General features: G+C 58.8%; 2 protein-coding genes across 8 annotated transcripts in view; one reads left to right on the top strand and one right to left on the bottom strand.

Moving 5' to 3' along the window:
- The first annotated feature begins 4,005 nt into the window (after positions 1–4,005).
- The window catches only part of DOCK6 (dedicator of cytokinesis 6), a 63,701-nt gene continuing 45,100 nt past the window's right edge, over positions 4,006–22,606 (top strand). For all 7 annotated transcript variants that reach the window (XR_009548095.1, XR_009548094.1, XM_060184591.1 and 4 more), the window contains exons 1-14: positions 4,006–4,086; positions 7,051–7,138; positions 10,885–11,060; positions 11,149–11,217; positions 12,248–12,380; positions 12,947–13,159; positions 14,699–14,784; positions 15,442–15,508; positions 15,625–15,774; positions 16,090–16,170; positions 16,273–16,426; positions 17,834–17,964; positions 18,060–18,153; positions 18,361–18,523. Coding sequence is in view for 5 of the 7 variants with exons in the window: in XM_060184591.1 (XP_060040574.1) it covers positions 4,043–4,086; positions 7,051–7,138; positions 10,885–11,060; positions 11,149–11,217; positions 12,248–12,380; positions 12,947–13,159; positions 14,699–14,784; positions 15,442–15,508; positions 15,625–15,774; positions 16,090–16,170; positions 16,273–16,426; positions 17,834–17,964; positions 18,060–18,153; positions 18,361–18,523 (1,649 nt within the window). In the remaining 2 variants the exon portion in view is untranslated. The remainder of the gene's footprint in view (positions 4,087–7,050; positions 7,139–10,884; positions 11,061–11,148; positions 11,218–12,247; positions 12,381–12,946; positions 13,160–14,698; positions 14,785–15,441; positions 15,509–15,624; positions 15,775–16,089; positions 16,171–16,272; positions 16,427–17,833; positions 17,965–18,059; positions 18,154–18,360; positions 18,524–22,606) is intronic.
- Positions 18,631–21,565, bottom strand: ANGPTL8 (angiopoietin like 8). The gene is made up of 4 exons (XM_016189550.2): positions 21,240–21,565; positions 20,915–21,076; positions 19,091–19,200; positions 18,631–18,988 (listed from the first exon to the last, which is right to left on the bottom strand). The coding sequence occupies exons 1-4, from the start codon at positions 21,534–21,536 to the stop codon at positions 18,958–18,960; spliced, it is 600 nt and encodes a 199-aa protein (XP_016045036.1). The 5' UTR covers positions 21,537–21,565; the 3' UTR covers positions 18,631–18,957.

Below are 22,606 nucleotides of genomic sequence, written 5' to 3'. Positions count from 1 at the left end.
ACCTCTAGCCACGCCCACGCCAAATCATAGACCACGCCTCCGTACGACCACGCCCACCAGGGCACGGCTAGGTTTTTGCATTTTGCACGCCCCCTGGCGGCGGTGTCCGGAAGCACAACTTTGTGTGTGTGTGCCTGTGTGTGTGTGTGTGTGCGTGTGTCTGTGTGTGTGTGTGTGCGCGTGCGTGTGCGTGTGTGTGTGTGTCTGTCTGTCTGTCTGTCTGTCTGTCTGTCTCTGTGAGCCTGTCTCCTGCCCCTGACCTGCCTGCCACTTCCCTAAGCAGCAAGATGGGATGTCCTGCCTCTAGCCCCCTTAAATCGCACTCCGGGACACACAAAGCTCCCTCCTCAGGCTTGGCATGGGGGCGGGCTGCCTGCAGGAAACGGGAAATGGCTGGGTGGCTGCTGGGGGGGAGGTGGGTGGCTGGCCAGCAGGATGGGAAGTGACCTGGGGACCGAAGCTTCCTGCCATCCCGTCCAGCATCCACAGGAAGCCAGGACACCTCCCCCCCAGCCCCCTGCCTCGACCCCCAGCTTTGCTTTTTGTGATTTAAATTCCCCAAGCTGGGCCACAGATTCCTCCCCTCACCCCCCACCTCTGGAGGTGGAAGGGAAAAAAAAAGACCAAAAATCTGGGCAGAATTAGGGACTCCCTTGCCCCCCCCCATCCACCCCCCGTTTTTTTATTATCATTTTTTAATTATTTTTATTTATTGACTAGAGACAGCCAGAAATGGAGAGGAGTAGGGCAGGTAGACAGGGAGAGAGACAGAGAGACACCTGCAGACCTGCTTCAGGACTTGCAAAGCTTAACCCCTGCAGGTGGGGACCGGGGGCTCGAACCCGGGTCCTTGTGCGCTGTAGCATGTGTGCACTCAACTAGGTGCGCCACCAGCCGGGCCCTATATATTTATTTATTAAGGGGTCAGGTGGTGGCCGGTTAAATGCAGGTAGCACCATGCACAAGGACCTGGGTTCGAGGCCCTGGTTACCCCTCCTCCCAACAGGGGAGAAGCTTCACAAGTGTGAAGCAGGGCTGCAGGTGTCTGTCTTTCTCTCCCCCTCTCTGTCTTCCCCTCCTCTCTCCATGTCTCTCTGTCCTGTCCAACAACGATGACAACAATAATAATAACTACAACAATAAAACAACAAGGGCAATAAATGGGATAATAAATAAATAAATAAATATTGTTGTTGTTTTTTTTTGAAGCCTGATTTATGAGAGAGAGGGGAGTAGGCAGAGTCTCCCTCCAGCGAGCCGAGTCCTTCCTCTCTGCCGTCTCCCTGTCACCTGGACAGGTGTCCCTGGACCCCCCTCACCCCTGTCCCCCGCCCCTGAGGGCTCCCCGGACACCCTGGGCCAGGTGGGAACAGAAGCCGGTGGACATTTCCATCCAGCTGTTCCTGCCATTCCCGTGGCGGCCACCAGGGGGCAGTGCTCACCCGTGCTCTGTCTCATTATTATTATTATTATTATTATTTATTTGTTATTGGATAGGACAGAGATAAATGGAGAGAGAAGGGGGAGATAGATAGGAATAATAATAATAGTAGTAGTAGTTATTACTACTAATTAGTATTAATAATATTATTATTAATAGTAATAATAGTAATGGGGCTGGGGAGACAGCATCATGATTCTGCAGACAGACTCTCCTGCCTGAGGCTCTGAGGCCCCAGGTTCCATCCCCAGCATCACCAGCAGCCAGAGCTGAGCAGGACTCTGGGGAAAATAAATTAATAATAATAATTATTATTATTATTAATAGTAATAATAGTAATGGGGCTGGGGAGACAGCATCATGATTCTGCAGACAGACTCTCCTGCCTGAGGCTCTGAGGCCCCAGGTTCCATCCCCAGCATCACCAGCAGCCAGAGCTGAGCAGGACTCTGGTTGAAATAATAATAACGATGATGGTGATGATAATAATAATAGTGCATAAGAGGAGGAGGAAGAGGAGTTGTAGATGGCTGAAACAACGTCCCGCCAAGTCCAGCCCCAGGTGACCCCACCCCTGGCTGAGTCAGGGTAGGCTGTATCTTGAATAAAGAAAACAGAATCGTAACTGGTACCTGCCAGTCAGGTCTGGCCGGTGCCAGGCTCCCCAGCTGGGACCACGCCTTTACCCAGAGAGATCTGTGAAGCGGCAGCTGTTTTTTTTCCCAGTTGCTTGCTTGCCTTCATGGGGTGCCAAGCGGTTCCTGAATGGGGGGGGGGGGCTGCTTCAGAGGCTCCCGGCTGCCTGAGCCTGAGCCCACTCCCAACAGAGACAGACAGAGGGACAGAGACTCCCAGAAGTTGAGACATTTGCCTGGGGTCACATGGCGTTCATGGAGGGAGGCGGGGAGCTCTGGGCTCTCCGTGGACTTTAGCCCCGGAGCGAAGAGAGACAGTTGGGGTGCCGGGGACCCCAGGTGTGTGGCGTGTGCAGGGCGGGTCCTCAGGGGCCTCCTCCAGGCTGGCCTCCAGGTTCCCAGCTCACTCTGTGCCTGGCCGCAGGTCTCGGGACCCCCCATCCAAATAGCCAGGCCTCAGTTTCTCCGTTTGTTAAGAGGGGTGTAGACAGCTTCCAGGCAGAGAGAAAGAAGGGGGCCTTCCTTGTTTCTTTTTCTCTTTCTTTCTGCTTCTTTTTTCTCTCACTCTCTTTCCCCCCCTTTTTTCTCTCTTCCAGTTCCTCTTTCTTTCTTCCTTCCTTTTCCCTGCTGAGCTCTGGCTTCAGGCGGTGCTGGGGATTGAACCTGGGACCTCAGAGCCTCAAGCAGGAGAGTCTATTTTTTCCATTCTTTCGTCTTTTTTTTTTTAAGAACCAGGATGCTGTCTCTAGGTCCTGTCTTGTTCTTGTTGATTTCTAAGAACTCTTTACATAGGTGAGTTTTTTGTTTTTTTTTTTAACTCAGAGCCCAGCTCAGCTCTGGCTGATGGTGGTGCTGGGGCTTGAACCTGGAACCTCAGAGCCTCAGGCGGGAGAGTCTGTTTGCAGAACCCTCCTGATGGCGCCTCGGCCGTCTCTCCCTGTGAAATAAACTCCCTCTGGCTCCAGTTTGTCTCTGTCCGTCCTAGGGCTTCCCTGTTTCACAGCTTTGGGCGTATATTGTTCAGAGAGAGACAAAGAGGCGGGAGCCGAGGCCCCGACTCTGGGGCTGCAGGTCACAAAGCAGAGTTCTGGCCGTGGGAGACATGCTGCTGGTCCTGCGAGGCCCTGAGGTCCCAGGTTCCAGCCCCAGCTCCACCAGCAGCCAGAGCTGAGCAGGGCTCAGGATTCGAAAGAAATGGCTCCTATGTCAAGAGGGTTTAGAAATCAACAAGAAAAAGACAGGACCTAGCAGACAGCATCCTGGTTCTGTAAAAAGACTCTGGGGGCTCCCAGGTTCCATTTCCAGCATCACCATCAGTCAGAGCTGAGCAGGACTCTGGGGAAAATAATCGTAACTGTATTAATAATATAAAAAATAATTATTATTATTCTGCAAACACTCTCCCGCCTGAGGCCCTGAGGTCCCAGGTTCCATCCCCAGCACCACCAGCAGCCAGAGCTGAGCAGGGTTATGGTCTCTCTCTCTCTGTATCTCTTTCTCTCATTAACATAAAATAAAATAGGGGGTCGGGCGGGAGCACAGGTGGCGCAAAGCGCAAGGACCGGACCCGGCGTCAGGATCCCGGGTTCGAGCCCCCGGCTCCCCACCTGCAGGGGAGCCGCTTCCCAGGCGGTGAAGCAGGTCTGCAGGTGTCTGTCTTTCTCTCCCCCTCTCTGTCTTCCCCTCCTCTCTCCATGGCTCTCTGTCCTAGCCAACGACAGCATCAATAACAGCATCATCCTCCCTCCCCCTCCCCCTCCCCCCACCCCTCCCCCTCCCCTCCCCCTCCCCTCCTCCCCCCTCCCCTCTCTCACCCCTCCCCCTCCCTCCTCCCCCTCCTCCTCCCCCCTCCCTCCACCCCTCCCCTCCCCCTCCTCCCTCCACCCCTCCCCTCCCCCTCCTCCCTCCCCCCTCCCCCTCCCCCTCCCCCTCCTCCCTCCTCCCTCCTCCCCTCCTGCCGGGACCCATGGCGGCCGCCGAGCGCCGCGCCTTCGCGCACAAGATCAACAGGTACCCGAGACCCCGAGACCCCGAGACCCGGGCGCCCCCAGCCCTGAGCCCTCCCCCCACCCCCCCTCCTCGCCGGGAGCCGCCGCTGCCCTGCCCGGGCCGGGAGGGGACCCCAAGTCCCGAGGGGGGGGGGTTGACGGGTTCCCCCTCTGGGGATGCCGGGTCTCTGCAGGAGCGGGGACGCCCCCGCCACTTCTCTGTTTCCGGGGTGCACGCCTGGGGGGCTGCCTGGAGGCGGCGGCGCGCCCGGAGGGGCAGAACTTACAAGTTGGGGTGGCCGGGGGCTGCGTAGGGGGGGGTGGGTGTTCACCTCCAAACTCGGGGTGCGGGGTGGGGGGTTTTCTGTATCCTTTCTCCTTTCTTTCTTTCTTTCTTTCTTTTCTTTCTCTTCCTCCCCCGCCCCCAGGCTGGGGGGTCATCTGTCCAGCTGTCTGGGGGTGGGGGACAGGGGACAGCTGTGTGTCTGTCCCCCAGCCCCCACCCGGCTCCCAGCGCCGCCTGGTGCGAGGGGGGGCTGCCAGCTGGTGGGCGGGTGGGTGGGGGGCCAGCGCCGGGGGGACGGGGATGGGGTCTCTGTCTCCGGGGAGACGCGGGAGGGGTCTGTCTCTGGGGAGACGTGGGAGGGGTCTCTGTCTCCGGGGAGACGCGGGAGGGGTCTCTGTCTCTGGGGAGATGCGGGAGGGGTCTCTGTCTCTGGGGAGACGCGGGAGGGGTCTCTGTCTCTGGGGAGATGCGGGAGGGGTCTCTGTCTCTGGGGAGACGCGGGAGGGGTCTCTGTCTCTGGGGAGACGCGGGAGGGGTCTCTGTCTCTGGGGAGACGCGGGAGGGGTCTCTGTCTCTGGGGAGACGCGGGAGGGGTCTCTGTCTCTGGGGAGACGCGGGAGGGGTCTCTGTCTCTGGGGAGACGCGGGAGGGGGTCTGTCTCTGGGGAGACGCGGGAGGGGTCTCTGTCTCTGGGGAGACGCGGGAGGGGTCTCTGTCTCTGGGGAGACGCGGAGGGGTCTCTGTCTCCGGGGAGACGCGGGAGGGGTCTGTCTCCGGGGAGACGCGGGAGGGTCTCTGTCTCTGGGGAGACGCGGGAGGGGTCTCTGTCTCTGGGGAGACGCGGGAGGGGTCTCTGTCTCTGGGGAGACACATACAAAGGCCCCAGGGGCTGGAAGTGGGGAGGGCCGTGGGATGAGCCCCTGGTCCCCACCTGTTGGGGAGGGAAGCTTTGCCCGCGGTGAAGCAGGGCTGCAGGTGTCTCTCTGTCTCTCTCCCTCTCTGTCTCCCCCCTTTCGATTTCTGTCTGTCTCTATCCAATCATTAAGATACTAGAAGGAAATTTAAGAAGAGAGAGAGAAAAAGACATCACAACATCACAATCCCAAAGCTTCCTCCAGTGCCCTCTGAACTCGGGTCTTACACAGGGCTGTGCAGCCCAATACCCCAGATAGTTCACCCGCCTTCCTTTTTCACCGCTGTGTAGTATTCCCCATACCCTACGTTCTGCCAGGTTCAGGTCGAGGGCAAGGAACCAACGGCTGAGCTGTTTCCCTGGGGGGGGGGGGAGCTTGGCAGGGTTGGACCACCCAGCATTTCTTCCAGAGTTTCTCCCACGCCTCTGAGTGGAATTGCTGGCGTGGCTTTGTCTTGACAAATGATAGGAGCTCTTCCAAAGAGATTCCTCCCCAGCAGGGAGGGGCCTGCTTCCCACAAGTCCCGGCTCACAATGGAGTCCATCCACCCAGTTACAGGATGATTCTGGTGTTTGTTTGTTTTTTAATGATTTTTTTTTTACTTTAAAAGGGTTTTTAATTATCGTTATTTTTTGAATAGAGACAGCCAGAACTCAAGATGGAAGGGGGAGAGGCAGACAGACAGACAGACAGACAGAAGACAGACAGAGAGACACCTGTAGCTCTGTTCCATCACTCGTGAAACTTTCCCCTTGCGGGTGGGGACCGGGGGCTTGAACCCAGGTCCTTGCACACTCTAACAGTTATAGGATGTTTCTCTGTGGTTCTTGGAGGGGAGGAATGCCTTTGTGATATTATCCGTTTAATTTATTTTCATTTTTTAAAAATATTTTACTTATTCCTTTTTGTTGCCCTTGTTTTATTGTTGTTGTTATTATTGTTGTTGTTATTGATGTCGTCGTTGTTGTTGGCTAGGACAGAGAGACATGGAGAGAGGAGGGGAAGACAGAGAGGGGGAGAGAAAGACAGACACCTGCAGACCTGCCTCACCGCCTGGGAAGCGACTCCCCTGCAGGTGGGGAGCCGGGGGAACCCGGGATCCTTAAGCTTTGCACCACATACGTTTAACCCACTGCGCTGCCGCCTGACTTCCATTTATTTTGATTTTAATGAGAGAGACAGACAGACAGACAGACAGAGACAGACAGAGAGAGTCCAAGAGCCCTGCTCAGCTCCAGCTGCTGGTGGTGTTGGGGCTTGAACCCAGGACCTCAGGGCCTCAGGCAGGAAGGTTCTCTTCCTTGCAGACCCAGCCAGCATGGGAGGGGGCTCGGGCTGCCGTGATGCGGGGGAGCCCCCTGCCCCCCCTGGAATGAGCAAAAGCCAGATTTAAAATAAAGGATGAGGGGAGGCTGAGCTGGGGGGAGAGAGAGAGAGAAAGGCAGATATTGGGGAGGGAGAGAGAGAGAGAGAGACATCACGGGCCTGGTCTCGGGCTAGACGTCTGGACAGGGGTTGCGGGGGGCGGAGCCCTCTGTGTCTTTTCCAGTTTTGGGGTCTCTCCCCTTCCACCTGGCCCAAGGAGCTGAGATGTGGGGGCGACCCCCACCTCCACACACACCTCCTCCAGGCTGGATTCTGTCCTGCTATTGGGGTTTTAATGTTTCATTCCATCCCTCTGCCTGCAGCCAGGGTTTCCTTTCTGGGGGGCGGGCGTGACGCCGGCTGGGAGGGGTCCCCCTAAGTCTCCCAGCTCCCGACAGCCCCCCCACTTCTGTGTCCGCAGGACAGTGGCCTCCGAGGTGCGTAGGCAGGTGACCCGGGAACGTAGTGGGTCGCCCCATTCCAGCCGGCGGAGCAGCACCAGTCTGGGGGTGAGTGGAGACAGAAATATATATATTTTTGGGGGGGCGCTCGGCCTCCTCCCCAGAACCCCGAACCCCCATTCTCCAGCTGGCAGAACGGAGCTTTTTTTCTTTCTTTCTTGCAGCCCTGGGATTTGGGGACAGAGGAGGTCAGAGGAGGAGACATAGCTGGTGGGATTCCCAAGGCTGAACCCCAGTTCGGGTTGGGGGGGGGCTCGCCATGTCTTCAGCCACTGTGGAGGGTCCGGCGGGGCTTGGGGGGGAGGCCCATCCGGGCTCAGGGTCCCAGAGAGCGAGCCCCCCCCTCATGCCCAGATTCCTTGCGGAAGGAAGGAGGGACGTCAGTCAGACCTCCCAGAAGTGGGGTGGGGGGAGGAGGGTGGCTTCTCCCAGTGCTGTGGGGCCTGCGGGTGGGGCGCCTGGGATTGTTTCCTTCCTGCCTCCCTGCAGCCCGGAGGCCCTGGAGGGTGTGACTTCCTGCCTGGGAAGAGGGAGGCCGGTGCCCGCTCCCACCCGCACCCCACGAGGCTGGGGGGCGGCAGAGGGGCCCCCCAAGGACCCATCTTGTGGGTGCTCATAGGGCTCAGACTCCCCCCATGGCCGAGGGCGACCCCCATGTTCCCCTGTTCCCTGTCAGCCCTCCTCCCCCTCTCTGTGTCTCTCTCCCTCTCTTCCTCTCTCTGTCTCTCTCCCTCTCTCTCTCTCTGTCTCTCATCCTCTATCTCTTTGTCTCTCTGTCTCTCATCTTCTATCTCTTTCTCCCTCTCTCTCTCTCTCTCCCTGTCTGTCTCTCTCCCTCTCTCTCCCTCTCTGTCTCTCTCCCTCTCTTTCTCTGTCTCTCTCCCTCTCTCTCTCTCCCTCTTCCTTGATCTCTCTCCCTCTCTGTCTCTCTTCCTCTCTTTTAAAAAAATTTCTTTATATTTATTTTTTCCCCTTTTGTAGCCCTTTTTTATTATTGTTGTAGTTATTACTGTTGTTGTTATTGATGTCGTCGTTGTTGGCTAGGACAGAGAGACATGGAGAGAGGAGGGGAAGACAGAGAGGGGGAGAGAAAGACAGACACCCGCAGACCTGCTTCACCGCCTGGGAAGCGACTCCCCTGCAGGTGGGGAGCCGGGGGGCTCGAACCGGGATCCTTACGCCAATCCTTGCACTTTGCACCACCTGCGTTTAACCCGCTGCGCTACCCTATATTTATTTATTTATCTATCCCCTTTTGTTGTCCTTGTTTTATTGTAGTTATTATTGTTGTTGTTACTGATGTCGTTGTTGTTGGATAGGACAGAGAGAAATGGAGAGAGGAGGGGAAGACAGAGGGGGAGAGAAAGACAGACACCTGCAGACCTGCTTCACCGCCTGGGAAGCGACTCCCCTGCAGGTGGGGAGCCGGGGGCTCGAACCGGGATCCTTCCGCCCGTTCTTGCTCTTTGCGCCCCGTGCGCTTAACCCGCTGCGCTCCTGCCCGGCTCCCCCCCCCTTTTTTTTTTTAATTACCAGATCCCTGCTCAGCTCTGGCTTATGGTGGTGCAGGGGGTTGAACCTGGGACTTTGGAGCTTCAGGCGTGAGAGTCAGTTTGCAGAACCATCATGCTGTCACCCCTGCCCCTCTCTGTCTTCCTCTCTCTCCTTCCTCTCTCTGTCTCTCTCCCTCTGCCTCTCTCTCTCCCTCTCTCTGTCATTGAATAAGACAGAGAGAAAGTCAGGAGGGGCCAGGCAGGGGCACCCCCAGTTAAGCACAAATAGTATGAAGCTCAAGGATCCGGGTTCGAGCCCCCGGCTCCCCCACCTGCAGGGGGAAATCTTCGTGAGTGGTGACACAAGGTTGCAGGTGTCTCTCTGACTCTCTCCTCTCTCCACCTCTCCCTTCCTCTCTCAATTTCTGTCTCTATTCAATAAAACGGGGAGTAAAAGGATTCCGGGAGCAGTGGATTCAGTGTAGACACTGAGCCCCAGCGATTAACCTGGAAGCAAAAAAAAAAAGAGAGAGAGATTAAGAGAGGAGGAGGAGGAGGAGACAGAGAGACCCTGCAGCCCTGCATCACCACTCGTGAAGCTTCCCCCCTGCAGGTGGGAGACTCGAACCCAGATCCTTGCATGGGTCTTGTGCTCAGTACTATGCGTACTTAACCCGGTGTGCCGCCACCCACCCCTACTTAAAACTTTTTTTTTTAATTCTCTTTATTTGGGAGTCGGGCTGTAGTGCAGCGGGTTAAGCGCAGGTGGCGCAAAGCACAAGGACCGGCATAAGGATCCCGGTTCGAGCCCCCGGCTCCCCACCTGCAGGGGAGTCGCTTCCCGGGCGGTGAAGCAGGTCTGCAGGTGTCTGTCTTTCTCTCCCCCTCTCTGTCTTCCCCTCCTCTCTCCATGTCTCTCTGTCCTAGCCAACAACGATGACATCAATCATAACTATAACTACAACAACAATAAAACAACAAGGGCAGCAAAAGGGAAAAGCAATTTTAAACCAAGTGCATTCTGCTGGGGGACCTAGTACTCAGCACCAAATAAACTGAACTTTTAAAGGGGGAGAGAGAGAATTGGGGGAAACAGCATCGTGATTCTGCAAAAGACTCTCCTGCCTGAGGATCTTCGGTCCCAGGTTCAATCCCCAGCACCATCGTCAGCCCGAGCTGAGCAGGGCTTTGGTCATAATAATAATAACAACAACAACAACAGTAAATACGATAACAACAACAGAGATGGAAGAGCAGGCTGCCCTGGGCATCTGAATCCCTGGTCACCTGACACCAGAAACACCCCAAAGCTAGAGGGACATCGTCATCAAGGAAGGCTATCCTGCCCCTAGGAGACCTCCTACAGGGAGAACACCAGGGTTTACTGACCCTGCCTTAGTGTCTCTGTGTATGTGGGGTGGGGAGGGATGACGTTGTCATTCAAATGTCCTTTGTTCTCAGGCATGCCTGCCCCCCTCCCATGCGTGGCGGGGGAGAAGGGGGGCAAGACACGGTCCCCACGCCCCAGAAGGATGGTGGCAGTGGTGGTGGAGACCTGGGTGGTGAGCCACAGGTCCAGTTCACGGTGTCCCCAAGCTGGCAACTGGCCCCAACCCCGACTCCTCGGCCCAGGGTTTAAGAAGGTCCAGAGGTCATCAACGTCCAGCAGCAGAGCAGCAGGTTAAGTGCAGGTGGTGCAGAGCACAAGGATCCCAGTTCAAGGATCAAAGCGTAAGGATCCCCCCGGTTCGAGCCCCGGCTCCCCACCTGCAGGGGAGTCGCTTCCCAGGCAGTGAAGCAGGTCTGCAGGTGTCTGTCTTTCTCTCCCCCCTCTCTGTCTTCCCCTCCTCTCTCCATGTCTCTCTGTCCTCTCCAACAACGACGACATCAATAATAACGACAACAATAAAACAACAAGGGCAACAAAAGGGAATCAATAAATAAAAAGTTTTAAAAATTCTCTTGATTTATTATTGGATAGAGACAGCCAGAAATGGAGAGAGGAGGGGAAGGCAGAGAGGGGGAGAGACAGACAGACACCTGCAGACCTGCTTCCCCGCCTGGGAAGCGACTCCCCTGCAGGAGGGGAGCCGGGGGCTCGAACCCGGGTCCTTGCGCGCTGTAGCCTGTGCGCTCAGCCAGGAACCCATCACCTGGCCCTTCTCTTTCTCTCTAACACCCTCCGTGGCTCCCACTGGCCCCATCCAGGTCCAGAGATCAGCCCCTGTCTCCTGCCCCTGGCAGGATGGGGGGGGGTCCTCCACTGGCTCGACCCCAACCACCCCCAAACCCCCACCGCAGGTGCCCCTCACGGAGGTCGTCGAGCCCCTCGATTTTGAGGAGGTGCTGCTGAGTTGCCCCCCAGACGCCGAGCCGGGGCCCCTGAGGGACCTGGCAGAGTTTCCCGCCGATGACCTGCAGCTGGAGCTGAGGCCCCGGGAATGCCGGACCACCGAGCCGGGGATCCCCGAGGACGGGTGGGTGTGCAGCCCCTGGTCCCATGACCCCGTCTCCGGGCTCCGCGGTGGGTCCTGCCTCAGTTTCCCCGGTTCTGTTCCGCCGCAGGAAGCTGGATGCACAGGTGAGGGCAGCGGTGGATCTGTACATGGAAGACTGGGTGATCGTCCACCGGAGGTGGGTCGGGCGGCGGTGCGAACCCAGGGCCAGGGGGGAGAGCTGGGGGGCAGGGCTGTGGGGTCTCTCCTTTCTCAGCACCCTGCACAGCACCCAGGGAGCCCATGGAGAGTGGGCAGGGCTGTGGGGTCTCTCCTCTCTCAGCACCCTGCACAGCCCCCCAGGGAGCCCCATGGAGGGTGGGCAGGACTGTGGGATCTCTCCTCTCTCAGCACCCTGCACAGCACCCAGGGAGCCCATAGAGGGTGGGCAGGGCTGTGGGGTCTCTCCTCTCTCAGCACCATGGACAGCACCCAGGGAGCCCATGGAGGGTGGGCAGGGCTGTGGGGTCTCTCCTCTCTCAGCACCCTGCACAGCACCCAGGGAGCCCATGGAGGGTGGGCAGGGCTGTGGGGTCTCTCCTCTCTCAGCACCAGGCACAGCACCCAGGGAGCCCATGGAGGGTGGGCAGGGCTGTGGGGGTCTCTCCTCTCTCAGCACCCTGCACAGCACCCAGGGAGCCCATGGAGGGTGGGCAGGGCTGTGGGGTCTCTCCTCTCTCAGCACCATGGACAGCACCCAGGGAGCCCCATGGAGGGTGGGCAGGGCTGTGGGGTCTCTCCTCTCTCAGCACCATGGACAGCACCCAGGGAGCCCCATGGAGGGTGGGCAGGGCTGTGGGGTCTCTCCTCTCTCAGCACCATGGACAGCACCCAGGGAGCCCCATGGAGGGTGGGCAGGGCTGTGGGGTCTCTCCTCTCTCAGCACCATGGACAGCACCCAGGGAGCCCCATGGAGGGTGGGCAGGGCTGTGGGGTCTCTCCTCTCTCAGCACCAGGCACAGCACCCAGGGAGCCCCATGGAGGGTGGGCAGGGCTGTGGGGTCTCTCCTCTCTCAGCACCAGGCACAGCACCCAGGGAGCCCATGGAGGGTGAGCAGGGCTGTGGGGTCTCTCCTCTCTCAGCACCAGGCACAGCACCCAGGGAGCCCATGGAGGGTGGGCAGGCCTGGGGGTCTCTCCCCTCCCAGCACCAGCTCTGTCCCCCGCAGGTACCATCACCTGAGTCCTGCCTACAATCCCGTCACCGCCCAGACCCAGCGTGAGCGTCAGCGGAGCCTCAGCAGGCAGATCTTCGAGCAGGATGTTTCTGGGGACGAGAGGCCCAGCCCCGAGGACTCAGCAGTGAGCACCCTGGGCAGGGGGGTCGGGGGGGGCCGGGGGGCCAGAGACTGCTCAGCTGGCAGAGCGCTCGTCTTGCCACGCACGAGGAGCCCTGGCTCCACCTGGGAGGACCACGGCACCACGGGGGGAGACCCACAGATGAAGTAGTCATCCCGGGGGAGTGGGGGTGGGGGCACCCAGTGCAGAGAGCCTGGGATTCACAGGCGTGAGGACCCTTGGCCTCAGGTGTGGCAGAGGGAGGCTCTGCTTGTCTCTTTCTAATTCTCTTTACTTATTATTTGAGTGGAGACAGCCCGAAATCGAGAGGGGAGGGGGAGACAGAAAGGGAGAGAGACAGAGAGACCCCTGCAGCACCCTGCTGCCCCGCCAGGGAATCTTCCCCCAACACCCCCCCTGCGGATGGGAACCAGGGACTCGAACCCGGGTCCTTTTGTCCCCAACATGTGCACCACCACCCGGCCCCAGAAATAAATGTTTCAAAAACAAAGAAAAGTGATTTCGGTGGCGCACCTGGTTGATAGCGCACAAGGACCTGGGTTCGAGGCCCCGCTCTCCCCCCCCCGCAGGAGGACCCCCGGCCCAGCTCGGGGTCCCCCGACGACACTCCCAGGAGCAGCGGGGCCTCGGGCCTGTTTGACCTGCGGAGCCTGGCGGCCGACTGCCTGCTGCCGTCGCTGCTGGAGCGGGTGGCCCCGGAGGAGCTGGACAGAAGCAACGAGGCCCTGAGACGCCAGCACCGGCCGCCCGCCCTGCTGGCCCTGTACCCGGCGCCGGAGGAGGTGCGGCCCACCCACCCAGCCACCCGGCCTGGGGCAGGGGTGTCTCTGTGCCTGCCCTCTGTCCCTGGGCCTCCTTCTCCCCCAGGTCCCCCACCACACACACACGCAAGCACACACACAAGCACATCACACACACCACTGGCTTTTATTGAGATACTACTATATATATATATATTTTTTTTTTTTTTCTCCCGGAGCCCTTGCTTGACTCTGGTGGATGGTGGGTGCTGGGGATGGAACCTGGGACCTCGGAGCCTCAGGCAGGAGAATCTCTTGTTCGTGATGTTGACGCCACCTCCTCAGTCCTATATGATTATGAGTAGTATCGTTATTGTTTTTGGTTTGGGTTTTTTTTCTTTCTTAGTTTTATTTATTTTTTTTATATATTTATTTATGTATGTGTTTTCTTTCGTTGCCCTGGTTGTTTTGCCGTTGTTATGGTTATTATCATTTTTTAAAAAAATATATTTATTTCCTTTATTCCCTTTTTGTGGCCCTTGTTTTGTTGTTGTAGTTACTGTTGTTGACGCCGTCATCAACGTCGTCAGGACAGAGAGACATGGAGAGAGGAGGGGAAGACAGGGGGAGAGAAAGACAGACACCTGCAGACCTGCTTCCCCGCCTGGGAAGCGACTCCCCTGCAGGTGGGGAGTCGGGGGCCCGAACCGGGATCCTTATGCCGGTCCTTGTGCTTTGCGCCACCTGCGCTTAACCCGCTGCGCTACAGCCCGACTCCTGTAAAAAAGACTTTTGGTTGTTGCTTGTGAGAGAGGGAAAGACAGTTTCCCACAGTGGAGAGACAGGAAGAGACAGAGAGACAGAGAGACAGAGGGACCAGGGCCCTGCGGCCTCCCTGGCCTGTACTCTGCCCGCTGAGCTGTCTCCCCGCCCGCGGGATCAGCTCTTATTCGGGGGGGGTTCTCAGCGGGTGTCTGCGTGCCCGTCTCTCTCCGTCTCTGTCTCTTTTCTTTTTGAAGACAGAGACAAAGGCCGGAGAAATGGCATCCCCCTGGGCAGGGCTTTGCTTTGTCCTATGCGCGTCCCGGGTTCGAGCCTGGTCTCCCCACCGCCCTGGAGGAAGGTTTGGGGGTTTTGCTCTGTCTCTCTGTCTGTCTGTCTGTCTGTCTGTCTCTGGAAAACTCAGAAAAAAGAAAAAGAAAGACAGAAGTGACAGCAAGAGACAGAGAGAGAGAGAGGCATATCCCGAGCAGAGACACCCCCCCACACACAGCCCCTGCAGCGCATGGTGCTACCGTGTGGTGCTTGGGGCTTGAACCCAGGTCCTCACTCAGGCTAATGTGTCTGCTGTGCCCAGTGAGCTACCCCCCTGGTCCCCGAGCCCCAAACCCACCATTTGAGGGGTTTGAAGGAGACAGAATCACCCTGATCCCCGGCCACCCCAGCCCGATGGTCATTTCAGACCTTGAAGGCATGGAGGGTTTCCTGGAGGAGGTGTCCCAGTGCTGTTGTTTTTTTTTTAAATTTTTTTCTTTATTTTTGATGGGGTGCCCCGGGGGTGGTGGTGCTGTCATCTGTCAGGATGAGGCCGTGGAACGCTGCAGCCGCCCCGAGCCCCCGCGGGAGCACTTCGGACAGAGGATCCTGGTCAAGTGTCTGTCACTCAAGTGAGTTCTAACCTTCCCCCCCCATCACGGCCTCCACCGCCCCCGCCGGCGCCGGTGGGGGAAACTGAGGCACCGGGGGCTTCAGGCCTCTGTGAGTGAGCCCCCTCTACCCGCGCTGGCTCTGGGGACCCCTGGGATCTGGCCTCACCCCCCCCCCCCCAGCCCGGAGGGCGTGGGAACCAGGCCGGGCAGGATGTGAAGCCTTGGCCCCAGGCCTTCCCCACCCTTCGGAGTTCCTGCCCGGCCCCCGGGGATGGAAGGCGAGGGACCCCCTGGACCCCCACCGCCACCGTCCTGCCAGCCCCCCCAGACCCCCAAACAACTTTATTTGATTTGACTCAGGCTCTGAGCTGCTCCTTCCGTCTGATCAGAAAGAGAGACAGAGACCACTGTGTGGGCGAGAGCTTCCCCCGGTGCCCAGACTCCTCCCATGTGGCGCCAGGGCTCACAAACTGGGTTCCAGGCCCTGGGAGGCAGTGAGCTCGCTCTCGGACCCGGGGCTCGGGCTTGGAGGTTTTTGTCTGGTCATTTATCTGTATTTCTGAGAAGGGGGGGGAGCCTCCCTCTGGCACCTGCGATGCCGAGACTCGAACCCAAGACCCAACACTTTATCCGTGGGCGACACCCCCTGCCCCCGCCCTGCCTGTTTGCCTGCAGGTTTGAGATCGACATTGAGCCCATCTTTGGCATCTTGGCCTTGTACGATGTGAAGGAGAAGAAGAAGGTAGGGGCCCCCCACGCCTGCCCTTGCCCTGCCTCCTCCTCCTCTTCCTCCTTTTCTTCTGGGTCAAGCCTGGAGGACTTCCTGGAGGCAGCTCTTCTCTCCGTCTCTCCTGCCAGATCTCAGAGAACTTCTACTTCGACCTGAACTCCGACTCCACCAAGGGGCTCCTGCGGGCCCACAGCAGCCACCCGGCCATCTCCACCCTGGCCCGTTCCGCCATCTTCTCCATCACCTATCCCTCTCCAGACATCTTCCTGGTCATCAAGGTGTCTACTGGATGGGGTGGTTTTTTTTTTTTTTTTTTTGAGTGGGGGGAGTATGGAGGGAGTCAAGGCAGGTGCTAAGGAGGAAGGCCCCAGGCTCGTGGGGCACCCACCCTCCCAGACATCTGCGGGTCACTCAACATGCCAGCCCAGGAGAAATCCCTGAGGGCTTCCTGCAGTAGGTGGTGCCCCAGGCTCCCGTAGATGGAGATTCGGGATGTGGGCTTTGAAGCTGGACGCATTTATGGGTGGGGTTTCCAAGAGGAGGGAGGGGGCCCCTACCCCCATTGCTCAACCCCCCCACCCCACCCCCCGCAGCTGGAGAAAGTCTTGCAGCAGGGCGACATCAGCGAGTGCTGTGAGCCCTACATGGTGCTGAAGGAGGCGGACACGGCCAAGGTGGGGGACCCCTCCCCGGGGACGGGGACGACGGATGGGAGGGGGGCGCCAGGTGGGGGTGCGGCGGGGGCTTCGGCTTCACGGGGCCGAGTGCACCCCCAGAACAAGGAGAAGCTGGAGAGGCTGCGCCTGGCGGCCGAGCACTTCTGCACCCGGCTGGGCCGCTACCGGATGCCCTTCGCCTGGACGGCCGTGCACCTGGCCAACGTGGTCAGCACCGGCCCAGAGCGTGACGCGGAGCCTGAAGCCGCTGCGGGTCAGTCCCGGGGCTTATATAGGGCAGGGGGCGGGGCCTTGTGGGCGGGGCCTAAGGGGCGGGGCCACCAGCGGCGGGAGCTTCTATAGGCTGAGGCCAAGGGGCGGGGCTATGGGCCGTGGTCGCAAATGGGGGCGTGTCTCTGTGTGGGCGGGGCCTGTAAGGGCGGGGCTCTGGGCAGGGGGAGGCGCCAGTTGACGTGGGTGTGAGAGAGGAGAGACCCCACAGCCCTGCCCCACCTTCCATGGGGCTCCCTGGGTGCTGTGCATGGTGCTGAGAGAGGAGAGACCCCACAGCCCTGCCCACCCTCCATGGGCTCCCTGGGTGCTGTGCCTGGTGCTGAGAGAGGAGAGACCCACAGCCCTGCCCACCCTCCATGGGCTCCCTGGGTGCTGTGCCTGGTGCTGAGAGAGGAGAGACCCCACAGCCCTGCCCACCCTCCATGGGCTCCCTGGGTGCTGTGCCTGGTGCTGAGAGAGGAGAGACCCCACAGCCCTGCCCACCCTCCATGGGGCTCCCTGGGTGCTGTCCATGGTGCTGAGAGAGGAGAGACCCCACAGCCCTGCCCACCCTCCATGGGCTCCCTGGGTGCTGTCCATGGTGCTGAGAGAGGAGAGACCCCACAGCCCTGCCCACCCTCCATGGGGCTCCCTGGGTGCTGTCCATGGTGCTGAGAGAGGAGAGACCCCACAGCCCTGCCCACCCTCCATGGGCTCCCTGGGTGCTGTGCCTGGTGCTGAGAGAGGAGAGACCCCACAGCCCTGCCCACCCTCTATGGGCTCCCTGGGTGCTGTGCAGGGTGCTGAGAGAGGAGAGACCCACAGCCCTGCCCACCCTCCATGGGCTCCCTGGGTGCTGTCCATGGTGCTGAGAGAGGAGAGACCCCACAGCCCTGCCCACCCTCCATGGGCTCCCTGGGTGCTGTCCATGGTGCTGAGAGAGGAGAGACCCCACAGCCCTGCCCACCCTCCATGGGCTCCCTGGGTGCTGTGCATGGTGCTGAGAGAGGAGAGACCCCACAGCCCTGCCCACCCTCCATGTGTCTGTGTGGGCGGGGCTCTGGGCAGGGGAGGCGCCAGTCGACGTGGGCGGGGCCACGGTGGGCGTGGTTATATGGGTGGGCGGGGCCTGTGATAGTTGGTGGGCGGAGGGGCGTGACCGGGGCGGGGCTAGGTAGGGGCTGTTGGACGGACAGGCAGGGGCTGCTGTTGGATTGTGAATGGAGCCTGGCGGTGGGGCGTGTCTGTGGGCGGGGCCTATGGCTAGTGGGCGGGGCTGGCCTGGAGGATTGGCTGGTGGGCGGGGCTGGGAACTGCGGCTGCTCTTGGGGATTGGTTGGTGGGCGGGGCTAAGCCCTGCCGCCGCCCCCACCCGAGTCCCTGGTCCCCGCGCCCCCTGCACCCCCAGATCGCCGCCCCGCCTGGACAGAGCGCCGCCGCCGGGGGCCCCAGGACCGCACAGCCAGCACCGAGGACGCCGCCTGCAGCTTCTCGGGCTTCCGCCCGGCCACCCTCACTGTCACCAACTTCTTCAAGCAGGTGTCACGGGGCAGGATCCAGGGGATGGGGCTTGGGGGGAGTCCCCAATTTCTTGAGCCCCCCACTCACTGCCACTCTACACACACACACACCAGGAGGCCGAGCGGCTGAGCGACGAGGACCTTTTCAAGTTCCTGGCTGACATGCGGCGGCCCTCGTCTCTGCTGCGGCGTCTGCGCCCGGTGACTGGTGCGACCCCCCTGCTCCCCTCCCGCCCTGTTTGCATGGGGGGGGGGTTCAGGCACTGACCAGACTGAATGGATGCACATTTGGGGGTAGGCTCAGATATCGGGGTGCACGGGGTTCAAATGCAAGCAAGGACCCCCCCCAGAGAGAGAGAGAGGGGGGCGACTGAGGGCCACGTGGTCAGCGCCCCCCCTCCCCACTCACCCTCAGCCCAGCTCAAGATCGACATCTCCCCCGCCCCGGAGCACCCCCATTTCTGCCTGTCCCCCGAACTGCTTCACGTCAAGCCCTACCCCGACCCCCGGGGCCGCCCCACCAAGGAGATCCTCGAGTTCCCTGCCCGGGAGGTCTATGCACCCCACACCAGCTACAGGTACTGAAATGGGGGGGGTCTCCACCCACCTCCCCCAAGGTGGGGTAGAGGGACCCTTGACCTCGCCCCCAAAGCCCAGAGAAAGAGAGAGAGAGACACCCCCGGGCTGAGATGTCCGCGCTCTGTTTTAATGGAAGGGTGGGTGGGGCTGGTTGGGTTTGGAGGGGTGCACGACCTCCCCCGGCACCCCTGCTTCTATTTTTTTTTGGGGGGTCACTCCTCTGCTGATCCCGGGCCTGCGACCGCGTAGGCTTCTGGACTTGGCCGGAAGCTGGGGTTCCCCCTTCCCGGGGTAGGGGAGACCCCCCACTTGCCAGGCGGTGACCTCCACCCTGCAGCCGCCTCATGGTGGGGGGCAGCACCCTCGCTGCACCCCCCCCCTCAAAAGCATGACTAGGTCCTCAGTTTCTCCAGGAGGGACTGGCTGGCTGGCTTCAGGCTGGGTGAGCTGCGGCTGCGTGCAATCTGGGAGGGCACAAGGAGGTGGTGTCAGCGCCAGGGATTTCCCCGGCTCCCCCAGAGCCCCTCTTTCCAGCTTGGTGCAACCCCCTGCCCCCAAAGGCTCACCTCTGGCGTATATGTCGCAGCCTCTCCTGCTGCGACACCAGCTCCTGGCGCTGGAGCTGCAGGTGACCCGCCAGCACCCAAAGGAGATGACTCTGCTCGTCAGCGCGGGCCTGTGGGGACGGGGACCAGGGCCTCAGAGCAGGCAGCGGGGAGGGGGGCTTCTCCCCATCCGCCCACCCTGCCCCGCAGCCCTCCTCCCCTGCTCCTGCATGCTGTCTAGTTTTTATTCATTTATTTCTAATTTTTTAGATTTATTTATTTTATTGGTGCCTTTTTTTTTAACTGTTGTAGTTATTGTTGTTATTGCTGTCGTGGTTGTTGGATAGGACAGAGAGAAATGGAGAGAGGAGGGGAAGACAGAGAGGGGGAGAGAAAGACAGACACCTGCAGACCTGCTTCATGCGCTTAACCTACTGCGCTACCACCGCCCGACTTCCTATTTATTTATTTATTTATTAAAGATTTGTTAGGCTGCGGAGACAGCACAGTGGTTCTGCAAAAAAGAAAAAGGCTCTTGCCTGAGGCTCTGAGGTCCCAGGTTCAAGCTCCAGCACCTCCAGAAACCAGAGCTAAGCAGGGCTCTGGAGATTATTATTATTATTATTATTATTATGCAAAAAGACTCTCCTGCCTGAGGCTCTGAGGCCCTAGGTTCAATCCCCAGCACCGTAAACCAGAGCTCAGCATGGCTCTGGTCTCTCTCTCTCTCTGTATTTTTCCTCTCTATATATTTCTCTGCCATTAAAACATTACATTGAGAGTTGGGCAGTAGCGCAGCAGGTTAAGCCGCAGGTGGCGCAAAGCACAAGGACCGGCTTAAGGATCCCAGTTCGAGCCCCCGGCTCGCCACCTGCAGGGGAGTCGCTTCCCAGGCGGTGAAGCAGGTCTGCAGGTGTCTGTCTTTCTCTCCCCCTCTCTGTCTTCCCCTCCTCTCTCCATTTCTCTCTGTCCCATCCAACAACAATGACATCAATAACTACAACAATAGTAACTACAACAATAAAACAAGGGCAACAAAAGGGAAAATAAATAAAGTTTAAAAAAAAACATTACATTAATCTGGGAGACCACAGGATGGTTCTGCAAATTGATTCTCCTGCCTGAGGCTCTGAGGTCCCGGGTTCAATCCCCAGCACCACCATTAGCCAGAGCTGAGCAGGACTGTGGTGTCTCTCCCCACCTGCAGGGGGGAAGCTTCCTGAGTGGTGAAGCAGGGCTGGGGGTGTCTCTCTCTCTTCTCTCTCTCTCCCCCTCCCCTCTGCATCTCTGTCATATTACATTAAAAAAATAGTAAATAAATGAAAAGTAGAGACAAAGAGGGAGGGAAGGGAGGGAGAGATACCAGGCTTCCATGCTGGAAATGGAATTGGGAGCCTCAGGCATGCAAGTCCTGCACTCTGTTAGCTGAGCAATTTTCCGTGCTGAATTACATCATCATCATCATCATCATTATTATTTAAATTTCTTTTCATTTTTATTTTATTATTGGGTCAAGACAGAGAAATTCAGAAGAGATGGGGAGAGACAGAGAGGCACCTGTAGCCCTATTTCCACCCTTATGAAGTTTTCCCCCTGCAGGTGGGGACCGGGGGCTTGAAACTGGGTCCTGGAGCACTAATGTGTGCATTATTATTATTATTATTATTATCTTTCCTTTCTCTCTTCTTTGTTGGAGCCAGGGGTCTAGCTCCATTTTGCAGCCCGGGGCTGCTGTCCCATTCAGAGAGAGATCAATCAGCACAGGAGTTTCCCCAGGTGCTGTGGTGATCCCATGTGGTGCCAGGGCTGGAACCCGGGACTCTTGGGGCATAAGTAAAGCCTTACCTTCAAAGCCTCCAGTTGGTGGCGGGCGTGTCCCAGCCTGGCACCCTGTAGTTGGACTTCTAGCCGCTTCATGTTCTCCCAAAGCACCTTCTGACCCTGGGCCGCCTTCCTCAGGGTCTGGGCTGTGGCTTCTGCCTGGACCTTTAAGGCTTCCTCTTCCATCTGAACAGCAGACAGTGGAGGTTAGCTGTCAGTTCGGAACCATCATCTTTTTCCACAGACCCAAAAGCCTGTACTCCCCACCCCTAGCAAAAAAAAAAAAGAGAGAGAGAGAGAAACCAACAAGCTCCTATCCACCCTGCAAAACCCCACGCGCAGCGCCCACCTGCATGTCCGACAGGCTGGCCCGCAGCTCCTGGGCGGCATCCAGGCCCTGGCTGACCTCCTGGCCCAGTAGCCCCAGCGCACGGTCATAGAGGCCCAGGCTATGCCCGGCTTCCTCCAGCTGGGCCTCAGTGGTCCGGTACACGCCGTTGAGGGACTGGCCCAGCTGGAGGGCCCCATAGAAGAGCAGGGTCAGCTCCTCGTGCCTCGCCGGCTCCGGGTCCCCCAGGGGGGCCGCCAGGCTGCAGGGGACCGAGGAGACCAGAGCGCACAGCAGGCTGAGCCCCAGCAAGGCCATGGCGAGAGGGTCCCGGAGGTGTCTCTGCGCCTGGGACCACCACGACTGTCCCCGATGCCGGTGCCGGTGGCTTTTATTGCCCGGCAGCCGGGTAACCCCCAGTCAATCGTTAACTGCCAGGCCGGGTGTTGAGCAAGGGCCCTGGTGGTGGCGTGAGGGTTGCATCAGACGGGCGTCCGGCCGCACCATGCAGGGATCACGTCGGCCGCCCGTGGGCTCGGGGCCAGGTGTGTGCTGGGGACATGGCCGAGGACAGGCCCAGCCCGCCAGGGGGACCCCCCCCTTCCTGCAAAGGCTACCCCCCACCTGGCCATCACAACCAGCATCAGCAAGAATCTCTCCCTTTCTTTCTCTCTTTAATATTATTATTATTGGATAATAAAAAAAGAGAGAGAAATAATAATAATAAAAGAGAGAAATCAAGAGGGGAGGTAGAGATGGAGAGAGAGCGAGAGAGAGCGGCCTGAAGGTGACGCACCTGGCTGAGGACATGTTACAATGTGCGAGGTGTCCTTCTGTCTCCCTCCCTCTCTTATCTCCCCTCTTGATTTCTGCAGTCAAATGCTCTACCACTGAGCTATACCACCCCTTGATTTCAGGCTGTCTCTGTCCAATAAATAAGGAGAGAGAGAGAGAGAGAGGTGAGGCACCTGGTTGGGTGCACACATGACAGTGCACAAGGACCCGGGTTCGAGTCCCACCTGCAGGCATCCAGGCTCGAGAGTGGTGAAGCAGGGTTGCAGGGGTCTCTCTGTCTCTTCCTCTCTATCTCCCCCTTCCCTCTCGATTTCTGGCTGTCTCTGTTTGATAAATAAAGATAATTTAAAAAAATTTTAAAAGGAAGAGGAGGGGGAGAGTCAGAGAGACCCCTGCAGCCCTGCTTCACCACGTGAAAAGCTTTCCCCCTGCAGGTGGAGACCGGGGGCTCGAGCCTGCGTCCTTACGCACTGTCATGTGAGCGCTTCACCAGGCGCGCCACTGCCCGGGACCCCTTAAGTGAGAGTTTCTGACACTTTAAAAAATATATTTTATTTTATTTCAGTTGAGAGGGAGAGAAAGAGAGAGATGGA

This window comes from Erinaceus europaeus, unplaced genomic scaffold (assembly GCF_950295315.1).
Source record: "Erinaceus europaeus unplaced genomic scaffold, mEriEur2.1 scaffold_667, whole genome shotgun sequence".
NCBI lineage: Eukaryota > Metazoa > Chordata > Mammalia > Eulipotyphla > Erinaceidae > Erinaceus > Erinaceus europaeus.
The sequence above is the reverse complement of the archived record's forward strand: the minus strand, read 5'-3'. Positions and strand labels throughout refer to the sequence as shown.